The sequence below is a fragment of the Sapajus apella genome, unplaced genomic scaffold (assembly GCF_009761245.1).
Source record: "Sapajus apella isolate SASKATOON/1434 unplaced genomic scaffold, GSC_monkey_1.0 scaffold85, whole genome shotgun sequence".
NCBI lineage: Eukaryota > Metazoa > Chordata > Mammalia > Primates > Cebidae > Sapajus > Sapajus apella.
The window spans coordinates 2,101,654-2,113,847 of record NW_022437025.1 but is presented as its reverse complement, the minus strand read 5'-3'; the positions used below and the strand labels follow the sequence as shown (position 1 = coordinate 2,113,847).

General features: G+C 38.7%; 1 protein-coding gene across 2 annotated transcripts; it reads left to right on the top strand.

The window, feature by feature from the left end:
• The first annotated feature begins 1,076 nt into the window (after positions 1 to 1,076).
• Positions 1,077 to 11,497, top strand: HAUS3 (HAUS augmin like complex subunit 3). 2 transcript variants are annotated; one of them, XM_032253956.1, is made up of 5 exons: positions 1,077 to 1,166; positions 2,084 to 3,138; positions 4,139 to 4,578; positions 7,026 to 7,254; positions 11,174 to 11,497. In XM_032253956.1, the coding sequence occupies exons 2-5, from the start codon at positions 2,230 to 2,232 to the stop codon at positions 11,405 to 11,407; spliced, it is 1,812 nt and encodes a 603-aa protein (XP_032109847.1). In that variant the 5' UTR covers positions 1,077 to 1,166; positions 2,084 to 2,229; the 3' UTR covers positions 11,408 to 11,497. The 2 variants fall into 2 exon arrangements, with proteins under 2 accessions (XP_032109847.1, XP_032109848.1); XM_032253957.1 differs by having other exon boundaries at positions 1,101 to 1,674.
• Positions 11,498 to 12,194: the final 697 nt, after the last annotated feature.

Here is a 12,194-nt window from a genome sequence, read left to right as displayed (position 1 = left end):
AGAACATTCTTATTTCTCTCCTTCGAAATACTAAGAAAAACTATCCAAACGACTTCTGTCGTTTGTCTAACAAGCCGCATTTAGGGTCATTTGATGCTGAAGGGAGGGAGTGCTATTATATTTACCCATGACCAAAGCTCCGGAGAGCCTGTGGAAGACTGAGGAGTGGCAAAGCGTTTTTGTTGGGTAAGATCCAAACCAATTCCGTCCAATAGAGAGGTCCGGTCTCACTAGGCTGCCGGGCATCAGCCAGGTGCACGTGAAATTCAGCAGTCCCCTTCCAGTGGTCTTTCACCGGCGGCCATCCTCTTTGGAAGCAGTGCACCATCCTCCCTGAGTTAAATGCATCGTTGTGTTTAACTCAGGCCGCTCTGCTTATGTGAGCTTATTTCTAACATTTGGAAAATAAGATTGTGGAGGAAGCCAGCTTTCACACAGTGGTCAGGTGAGGGATTGGGAATTAAGTGCTTTTGCAAAATAAAGTTCATTGTAAAAGAGTGTCAGCAAACAACCCCTAACTCTTCAGATGTGCCAGGCACTGCTCCGGCCCCGCTGTGGACATGGAGACCAGGCCCCCTCGGGGGCGAGCGCTGTCATCCCGGCCCAGTGGGCCAGACCGCCGGGCTGCAGCCTGTCTCCCAGCCACCAACAGGTGCTGCTCTTCTGCACGCCTCAAAAGCGCCTTCAGAGGTCCGGATTGAGGTACCGGGCAGGGCAGGCCTGAAGCGCAACTGATGGCTGCGTTGAGAGCAGGCCGGCGGCTGCGGCTCCCCAGAGGGCACCCCACCGCCCTCAGCACCCTACTCCTTGCCCTGGCCCCGCCCCTGCCCTGGCCCCGCTCCTGCCCTGGCCCCGCCCCTGCCCTGGCCCCGCCCCGCTCTGCCGGCCCAGGCCCCGCCTCTCCCTGCCCGCGCCCCGCCTAGGAGGCTGGAAGCCCGCCGCAGCCGGGGGCGGAGCGCCGCCTGCTCAGCTCCACTCCACAGTCCAGCCTCGCTGACTCCGCCTCTTTTGATACCACGCCTGCGCAGTCAGCCCTCCCGCGATCCCCGCCTCAGCCTTTGCACGCGTGCGCGCGTCCAGGCGCTCCCGTCAGGCAGTGCGAGGCGCGCGGGGCTCCGAGGGCGGTGGCGGCGAGCGCTTGTGAGGAGCCAGCGGAGCGTCCTGAGGTGACTGACGCGGGCCTCGGTTCTGGGCGCCCGGGTGTGGGCTGGGGGAGTGGCCGTGATCCCCGTCCGCACCCCGCTGCCTCTTCTTTTCCTGAGCTCCTGGGGTCTCCTTCCAGGTGTTCCGGCAGCTGCTCTGGGAGCGCGGCCCGGTCCGCAGTACTAGGAGCGGGGGCGGGGGTTGCGCGGGCCCGGTCCTTCCCGGCGTCTGCAACCGGGTGTCGACACCGACTCGGTGGGCTTGCGCGTTTGTTTTGTTAGCGTGCGGAGGTGTCACGGCGCTGAAGGTTTCGCCGCTGGCGCGTCGGTTGTTTCCGGGGCCGCGGGTCCCTGGGGCCTGCCGTCGCCTCTGCGGTTCGCGCGGCCCCGGCGTCGGGGCTCCCTCGGCGCTGTCTGGACAGCGGCCCGAGGCGCCCTTAGTTGCGGCCGTGCGCTTCCCCGGAGCCCCTGACGGTTTCCGCGCCGCGGCGGTGGGCTCTCGAGGCGCAGCCTTGCGCGGGGAGCCGTGGAGGTAAGTATTCAGTTGATGCTTCCGAAGATGTGCTGTACTTATTTCCGTCTTCTTACATAGGGAGGGCGGGGAAAGAGGCCGTTCAGCCACCTGCTGGCTTGGGTTGGTTTGTATCCGTATGTTTTGAATTTAAAACAAATGTTGCTCTATAAAGTGTCGTGCATTTTAAACCGTTTTATGTTTAGAAAAAAGATAAAATGGATCCAGATAGTTTCACTTGTTAATTTTCATAACTGTTGCGGTTTCCTGAGTACTAGCCTAGTCGTTTGTTTTTGTCACCGTCAAACATTGCAGGTACAACTACCTTGCAGTTATCCCGCCCCCGATATCATGTGGTATTTGTCTGTGTCGTCTTTTTAAAAGCTGTCGTCTTATTTGTGGTCTAATACTTGTTTTGTTTCCCCCCCAGGAGGAATCATTATAGATTTGAAAAAATAGATGTTCCCTTCCCTGTGGACTTGCTATAAAACGTAGCTTTTTTCTGTTTGGCTTTATTTTCTAAAAATCAACACCGTAAACCCGTATCAGATACAACAAAACTGGGGTAGTTAAACCATGAGTTGTGGAAATGACTTTGTGGAAACATTAAAAAAAATTGGTTATCCCAAAGCTGATAATCTTAATGGAGAAGATTTTGACTGGTTGTTTGAGGGTGCTGAAGATGTATCGTTTCTGAAGTGGTTTTGTGGGAATGTGAATGAACAGAACGTGTTGTCTGAAAGAGAATTGGAAGCTTTTAGCATTCTTCAGAAATCAGGCAAGCCCATCTTAGAAGGGACAGCATTGGATGAAGCTCTTAAGACGTGTAAAACTTCTGATTTGAAGACACCTAGACTGGATGACAAAGAGCTGGAGAAATTAGAGGATGAGGTTCAAACTCTACTGAAATTAAAGAACCTAAAAATTCAGCGACGTAATAAATGCCAGTTGATGGCCTCGGTAACTAGCCACAAATCTCTGACGTTAAATGATAAAGAAGCAGCAGCCATTAGAAAGCTGAAGCAGAGTCAAGGTATTCTAAATGCAGTGAACACTAAGATTAGTAATGAACTTCAGGCCCTTACTGATGAAGTTACACAATTGATGACGTTCTTCAGACATTCTAATTTAGGTCAAGGGACAAATCAACTAGTATTTTTATCTCAATTTTCCTTGGAAAAATACCTGAGTCAGGAAGAGCAAAGCACAGCAGCATTAACTTTGTATACCAAAAAACAGTTCTTTCAGGGTATACATGAAGTAGTTGAAAGTTCAAATGAAGACAATTTTCAGCTTTTAGATATACAGACACCATCTATTTGTGATGATCAGGTAATCCTTGAAGAGAGACGACTAGAGATGGCTAGGCTGCAGCTCGCATACATTTGTGCTCAACATCAATTAATTCACTTGAAAGCAAGTAATTTGAGCATGAAGGCAAGTATAAAATGGGCAGAGGAGAATCTTCATAGCCTATCCAGCAAGGTAAGCATAAGAAATGAGACTAGATTCATATTGTAATTATTGTTAGGGAATAGAGGATATAGTGCTATTAAAGTACTTTAGAATGAGGGATCTAATAAGAGATTACATTTTATTTTCTCCTTGTTCAGTACTTATTTGTGATATGTGTCAATGTTTCATACAAATAGACCCATATGTTAATGCAGGGCAGCAATAGTAATTATAATCTCAACCACATGATCTAGTTTATTTTAAACAAAAGTGCTTTAATTTGCATTCTGAATTTTAAATTTGTGTAATGCAGATACAGATTGGACTGAGATTTCCTTTTTAAGATGTGGCTAGAAACTAATTGTTTTATTATGGGTATTCTGCCTCTTTTGCTCCAACCAGAGCATAGTGCTAATAAAGTCAGAGGTCCAAGTTCAGTAGACAAACTGATTCCTTTTTGAGAATATATGGATAAATGTATTACAGATGTCTGTCAGCACTCTTGGAGAGTTTGCTTTCTTGGTAGTATAACTGCTAGATAGTCGAGTAAAAATGTAAGTTTTCTGAATTTGAATATCAGCACCAAGTTAGTTTCTATAGCTGACAAAAACTTTGGAATAATATAGGAAGTCCAATAATTATGTAGAAGTCAGCCAAAATCGACTGGCTGACTAGGACCTATTGAGGTAATTTTAACTTTTAAGAAAAACTTAACATATACTTGGATTCAGTGAGTAGTATGCTATTAATAATAATGATTTTGGTAGAGAAAAACAAGCATGATAAGATCTCTATTTTGGTAACCATTACTATATGTATGGTAGTAATAGCATTAAAATTTAGTAATTCATACCCTTGACTTGGTCTACATTTTTCATTTTTAAGCTGTAATTTTGGTTTATAGGAATATTAAATTTGTTTTCATTCATTGAGCTTGTATCTGGTCACCTAAAGTGGAAACTGAAAATAATCTTAAGATGATTTCAATTTAGGCATCCAGTTTCAAATGTAATTGCTTTGGTTTTTGTAGGCTGTGGACAAAGAAAATTTGGATGCTAAAATTTCTAGCTTGACCGGTGAGATTAAGAAACTTGAAGAACAGATCACTCAAATAAAAGACAAAAGTTTACCTGCTGTGGTAAGAGAGAATGCCCAGTTATTAAATATGCCAGTGGTAAAGGGAGATTTTGATCTACAGATTGCTAAACAAGATTATTATACAGCAAGACAAGAGTTAGTTTTAAATCAATTAATAAAACAAAAGGCATCATTTGAACTTCTACAGTTATCATATGAAATTGAATTAAGAAAGCATTGGGACATATATCGTCAACTTGAAAATTTGGTTCAAGAACTTAGTCAAAGTAACTTGATGCTGTACAAGCAATTAGAAATGTTAACAGATCCATCAGTCTCTCAGCAGATAAATCCAAGGAATACCATTGATACTAAGGATTATTCTACTCATAGGTATGTATGCTTCCTTGTTTCTTTAGTAAATATTTTCTTTTTGCAAAATACTAGAGAAAGTTTGAGCTAAAATTTTGGAACTTTTAACAATTCTTTCCATTTCACTTTTGGTCTTTCTATTTTTTTCCCATTTTTATATACCTTTTTTTCTTTACATATATATATATATATATATATATATATATATATTTTTTTTTTTTTAATATAATTTTTTAAATTTTATTTATTTATTTTTTTTAAGACAGGGTTTCACCATGTTGGGCTGGTCTTGAACTCCTGACCTCAGGTGATGTGCTTGGATTACAGGCGTGAGCCACCACAGCTGGCCACCTTTTTTTCATTTGTAGTTTTTTTTTTTTTTTTTGCTCCCTTTTCCATTTATGTTAGATCTAAAAGTAGCTACTTTATACCTGAAGTGGATGGGTTGGAAGAATGAATGGGTTTCATTCTCCTTTCGGCATCATTATTTATATATCTCATTTTAGATTTGGGGCAGGAAGTTTGAATATAGCTTAGCATAGTAGGTATTGCTGGGCAGGGGATTGACTGCATTTGGAGAAGGTAACAGTGGAGAAGGGAGAAGACTTCATTTCTGTGTTTAGTTAGGAGAATGATTGAGAATGAATGCCAGCTCCCAAGCTTCATCTGGATGTCTGAGCAATTGATGGCACAGGGATGCTGAAAATTGGAGGGCTAAAGTAGTCTTTACGACCTCAAAAATCTGGCTCCTACTCCTCATTTTTCTCCAGGTAGGGTAAAAACATCTAATCTTTTTGTTTTCATGTTAATAAAATGAGGGGCCTGGATAGGGTTGCCTCATTGCACAATTTCAGGGGTTACCATTGACATCATGATTTATGTGAATGGTACCCCTTGGAATTGTGTAGTTACATCTATAAGACTGTAATTGGCAGCTTTGGGATTGAACTAGTTTTAGGAAATCTGTTACAACTTGATAAAATAACTTTTAAAACAATTCTGAGAAAAAGAGCAGACCTTTTTTTGTTAAAGATATGTGGAGGGTGCTATCCCAGATTTTTCCATTTGTCCTGTAGAATAATTTTCTGCAGTTAATGTTTGACATATTAAAGTGGGCTCATGGCTCATCAAGATTTTAATTTGCTAACCAAATACAGACAAAACTGGAGTAGCAAAAGTTTACTATTATAGCTATTTATATAGCTCTTTATTGTTTACATTTTACATTGTTTTAATTTTACATCTTTATATTTTACATTGTTTACATTTTCAGTTTTTCTCTTTTAATCCCACCACAATCCTGTAATATAGGTAGGTTAAGATGTGGCATAGTTAAGATGTGGAAATAAGTCTGAAAGATCGATTTGCCCTGGGTTTCACATCCCGGAAAACTCAGACCTAGACCTAGGTCTTCTGTTTCAAATTCATTCCTTGCTGGCTGGCTTGCTTGCTTGCTTGTTTTTTCCTTCCTTCCCTCCTTTATCTCCTTGCTTTCCCTTCCTTTCTCTCTTCCTTCCTTTTCTTTTTCTTTCCTTTTAAGACAAGATCTCACTGTCTTGCCCAGGTGGGAGTACAGTGATGTGACCATAGCTCACTGCAGCCTCCAACTCCTGGGCTCAGGCGATCCTCCTGCCTGAACTTCCTAAGTAGTTAGGACTACAGGCATGTGCCACTATGCCTGGCTAATTAAAAAAAAATTTTTTTTGTAGAGATGGGGCTTCATTATGTTTCCCAATCTGGTCTTGAACTCCTGGGCTCAAGCAGTCCTCCCACAGTGCTGAGATTATAGACATGAGCCATAGCCTGTTTGTACTGCATCATAGTTATATTCTGTGAAACAAGTGTTTTCTTTGGAGGTATCTCCGAAGTGCACTTTGAAGTATGTTAGTGGCAGTTAAAGTTAAAAGAATTTTATATGTAAAACTTGGTTGGTGGGGAAGCTGGGAATTCAGTAATAGAATGTATAGCTAATATAGTAGTTAGAATATATATGTACTGAAATAGTACTACAGTTAGAATGGTTTTAGTTGCTTGATTTTAGCAGACACACACTTTTTTTTTTTTTTTTGAGACAGAGTCTCACTGTCGCCCAGGCTGGAGTGCAGTGGTGTGATCTTGGTTTAGTGCAACCAGCACCACCTGAGTTCAAGTGATTCCCCTGCCTCAGCCTCCTGAGTAGCTGGGATTACAGGTGCAGGCCCCCACGCTTGGCTAATTTTTTGTATTTTAGTAGAGACAGGGTTTCACCATGTTGACCAGGACGGCCTCAATCTCCTAACCTCATGATCTGCCTACCTCAGCCTCCCAAAGTGCTGGGATTACAGGTGTGAGCCACCCTTCCCGGCCCAATATTTTTATAAGTTGTTACTTAGCTATCCCCACAAATGCCCCAGTACGGTGGATTGTAATTTTGAAAATGATACTTACTTGAAAATTCTGACTTAAAATTTTTAACTTTTATATTTTAGGCTTTACCAACTTTTGGAGGGAGAGAACAAGAAAAAAGAATTGTTTCTAACTCATGGAAACCTTGAGGAAGTGGCTGAGAAATTGAAACAGAATGTTTCTTTAGTACAAGATCAGTTGGCAGTATCTGCTCAAGAACATTCTTTCTTTCTATCCAAACTAAATAATGATGTGGACATGCTTTGTGATGCTTTGTATCAAGGAGGAAATCAGCTTCTGCTTAGTGATCAGGTGGGTATTTGCCATAGTAGTTAAAAATGCTTTTAAAAAAAAAAAAGTTTGTTGTAAAAGATATTAAAGAAAATGTTAACAATAGGAAATTATTACCCCAATTCCATTGCCTTAATATAAAATATATTTTTATATCTCCTAATTTTTGTTCACATATAAATATATTTTTCAGATAGTTTTTGATGAGTATGCACAGAAATTTAAAAATGTATACAATTGTTCAGACACCAAAGGATATGTAATGTGTATATTAGTGTTAAAAAAAAAACAAACACCTCTATTGTTTTCACTCATCTTAGCAAATCTAAGATTGCCTTTATATCTTTAAAATCCTCTATGTTTAGTTACTGGTATATGCCCCTCCTAATATAATTCCCCTCTCTTCTTCAAAGAGTAACTACCATGCTTAATTTTGTCCATCATTTTCTTGCTTTTATGTATACTTTATTACACACACGTATGCACACATATATATATATATTCCTAGACTGTATATTTAGTTGTATATGTTGTTGTTTTTTGAGACCGAGTCTCGCTCTGTCACCAGGCTGGAGTGCAGTGGTGTGATCTCAGTGCACTGCAGCCTCCGCCTCCCAGTTCAAATGATTCTTCTGCTTCAGCTTCCTGAGTAGCTGGTACTACAGGCACATGCTACCACACTCAGCTAATTTTTGTATTTTTAGTAGAGACAGGGTTTGGCCAGGATGGTCTTGATCTCTTGACCTTGTGATCTGCCTGCCTCAGCCTCTCACAGTGCTGGGATTACAGGTGTGAGCCAATGCGCTCAGCCTAATTTTGTATGTTTTTGAACTTTATATGCTGTTATTATACTGGTGGTATTATACTGATGGTATGTATATTGATGGTATGTGTCCTTCGATGACTTGCTTGCTTTTTCAGTGGCTTAACATGTTTTTGAGACTTACTCATGTTGGTACATGTAAAGCTATATAGTTCATTCAGTTTTCTCTTTTGTATAGTTAGTATTCCATTATATGATATTCCCCAATGTAGTTATCTGTTAGATTGACAGACATTTAGGTTATTTCCAGTTTTTGTTACTATAGGTCACACTGCTATGATAGTCTTGTATGTCTCATAGCTGCACAGTTCTAGTTTCTCCACATCTTTGCCAACACTTTTTATTTCCTGCGGTTTTTAAAATAGCCATCCCAATGGGTGTGAAGTGGTATCTGTGATGGTTTTTTTTGAAAGGTCTCCCATTACTGATTTTTGCCTTCTTGATATATTGGGAATTGTGTAAAAATTTCTGCTCTGATGGTGGATTTCAGAATTTCTCCATGTAGTTTTATATCATTTTTTTCTTTATGTATTTTGAGTCTATTTTTTTTTTAGTTATATCCAAGTTTAAAATTGCAGTGAACAATTATCCTGGTGGATTTAAATTGCAGTGAATCAAAGCATTTAGCATTGCATAATGACTATTCCTATGATGCTTTTTGTCTTGATATTCTTTTGTCTCATATTAATATTCCTGTGCCATTTTTCTTTTACTTCGTAATTATAAGGCGTATAGTTTTTTTTATACGTGTCCAGTAAGTTTTTATTGTTAGTTAAGTCCTGATTCATGGACCCAGGATAGGGATCATCATGTACCCAGGACCCCCTTTACCACCCTGGGAGAAGGATGGAAAACAGGAAAGGTGGGGTGGAACCAGTTCAGATCTTCCCAAGAAACATGCCTTTGTCCCAGGCCAAGACTGAGGATATGGGGCAGAGGGACTTGTACACATGCCAGTACCATTTGCACACAGAGACATCATCCTCTTTAGCAGTCATTACCTTCTTGGAGTGGTAGAAGTCCAGGTAGTTGTGCCAGCAGTTCATGTTCTGGTTCTGGTTGGTGAGTGGCTGTCAAAAGGGACAGTTCTGTAGTTCTTAATTTTGATCTTCATTTCTTCTGCCATGGTGCTAACTTCTAAAGAACCTCAGCAAAGACCGTAGTTTTGTTTTTACTTAGCATGATGAAATAAACATTTTTACTCTCCAAATAGTTTTCTTTTAATGTTAACTGTACCCTATTGATTTAATTACTGTGCCATCATGGTTATTGTTACTGGGCATTTTGATAGTCTTCATTTTTTTCTTTTGTTTGCTCTTGAACATCAGTATCTTTGTGTATCTTTGGGTATGTAGCTTGTTGTTGGATACTTCCATCTGGATAAATTCTTGGAAACAGGATCATTGGGGTTTTTTATGCTAGGGCGATATATATACTTTTTTTTGCCTTTGTACTGCTTTTTAAAGGAGTTTATAATGCTACCAGTGCTATTTAAGTGTCTAGTAGACACCATTGATCATAAGGAACACCATCATTTTATGAATTGCTAAAACAAAAAACTCTTAAACTGACATAATGTTTTCTTATTAAGAATTTTTGTTTTTCATACTTACTAGAAAATATCTTTTTAGGTATAGGTAGACATAGATTTTTATCATACCACTCTTGGACATATGTTAAAAGGAGAAAAATAATTTAAATGGTTAGGGTAGTTCTAAAGCTTCACATTTCAGTGTCCAATTCTAAGTTATTTTTTGACTCAAAGTTGTTTGTAATTTTCCACATTGTATATCAAGAATGTTGGTGAGAAAGTATTTCTTAAGAGTACCTGGCCAGAAACAATCATAATGAGATTCTTGATTAAGATGCATCTTCATTTCAAATATGTTCAAATATGAAAAACATGTATCCAGTAATTACTAAAATATGGTAATTTCACTGCAGTCTTATCACTGGGTATCATTAGTGTTTTTCTCTAGCTTAATGTGATATAAAATGCCATATCAGTTTTGTGTTTCTGTTATTAATGAAGCTGAACTTCAGTATCTGTAGCAATACTGTTTTAGCAATTATGTGATTTTTAGTATTTAATTGAAGGTAAAGATGAGATCATTGTTTCTCGTTATATTCAAGTTTACCAAGTTTGTCTTAGAGGAGATCACTAAATGTAGATATAATATCAAAATTACTTGATTTTCAAAAATATGTATTTTAAGAAGTACTGCTCTGTGAATTGGCATTTATGACAGGTCTTAAGTCGTCATTCTTGAACTTGTACATTAGAATCATCAGGGAGCATATCAAAATGCAGGTCCCTAGCCCTGTACAGAGATTAAGTAATTTAGTCTAATGTGGGGTACAGGAGTCTATATTCATAACAAGTACCTCAGATAATTATGATGCTTGTGACCATGCTGAGAAGCTGTGAAAAATTGAGGGTAGTTAGAGCAGCAGATTTTCTGAAAACCTCTTTGGTGATACTGGCTAAAATTTTAAGTAAAATGCTTAATTAGAAAGCTATGGACACTTGCTAATAATCTGGTTTAAATGCTAGAAACTGAGGAATTTGAATTTATTATGATAAGTATGAAGGTTCTGGCATGGCTAGATTCTTGAGCAGGAAAATTACATGATTAGTCAAGATGATTTTTGTAGAATATCATGTGTAATTATATCTGGTAAGAAAATATGAAAAATGGAGACTTGTGTTTAGGTAATTCTTTTTTATTGGTCTTATATTCTGTACCTTCTTTCTAGAATAAACAGAGAATAGGCTAAAACAATATTTGATTAATTAAGCAGAATATAAGCTCCATGAGGGAGATTTTGTTCATTTTTATCAGTAATCTCTAAAACAGTACTTGGCACAATGATATTTGTTGAATATATGAATACACAGAACAACTTACATATCAAGTACTCTTCAGGAAGGGTTTGCTTAAAATTATCAGAAGTTGTTGCAATTAACCTGTTATGGATTTTAAATTGAGATTTATTGCTAAAATTGTGGGAAGTTATTAAATTGTTTAAAGTCTTTCCATGTAAGTTATATTTTAATTTTATAATTGGTGTTAGGAATAAAGTGTTTGAATTTTTATTTTTATTTTCCTTTTTTAGGAATTAACAGAGCAGTTTCATCAAGTTGAATCTCAAATGAATAAACTAAATCATCTCCTCACTGATATTCTTGCTGATGTGAAGACAAAAAGAAAAACTTTGGCAAATAATAAATTACATCAAATGGAAAGAGAATTATATGTATATTTTTTAAAAGATGAAGATTATCTGAAAGATATTGTGGAGAATTTAGAAACCCAATCAAAAATTAAGTCTGTTAGTCTTAAAGATTGAAAATTACTGAAAACTGAATCTTTATTACTGATGCTCTTTTATTAGGAGGAGACTATGTATAATAAACATTACGAAATTTTTTAAATTTGAGGATAATGGAACATTTCATTTGATGAATTCAAGTATTATTAATTTGACTTTTTCCTCATGTAGTACATTTAGAGTACCAGTACTTTATGACAAGCATTTGTTTAGTGATACTAGTCCTGGTAATTTTTTACTTACAAGGAAAAAGCATTATTATATAATGCAAATATTTTTTAATACAGTAATCTCTTTTTAAAAATAGAAATTTTCTGCTGCTAAATTTTTTTTTTTTTTTTTTTTTTTTTTTTTTTTTTTGAGATGGAGTCTCACTCTGTTGCCAGGCTGGAGTGCAATGGTGCAATCTTGACTCACTGCAACTTCTGCCTCCCGAGTTCAAGTGATTCTCCTGCCTCAGCCTACCGAGTAGCTGGGACTACAGGCGTGCGCCACCATGCCCCACTAATTTTTTTGTATTTTTGGTAGTGATGGGGTTTCACCATGTTTGCCAGGATGGTCTCAATCTCCTGACCTCATGATCCACCCATCTCGGCCTCCCAAAGTGCTGGAATTAACAGGTGTGAGCCACCATGCCTGGCTACTCTTAAATATTTTTAAATGTATTGAACTTCTAGTCAGCATTTTAAAATCTGTAGACCTTAGTATGTGAAATAGCCAAGTCCCCTCATATCTGACTGTAAAATAAAATTGTGCTGCTCAAATTGTATTCCTTCGTAATTCCCTGCTATAGACCTTTAGTCTG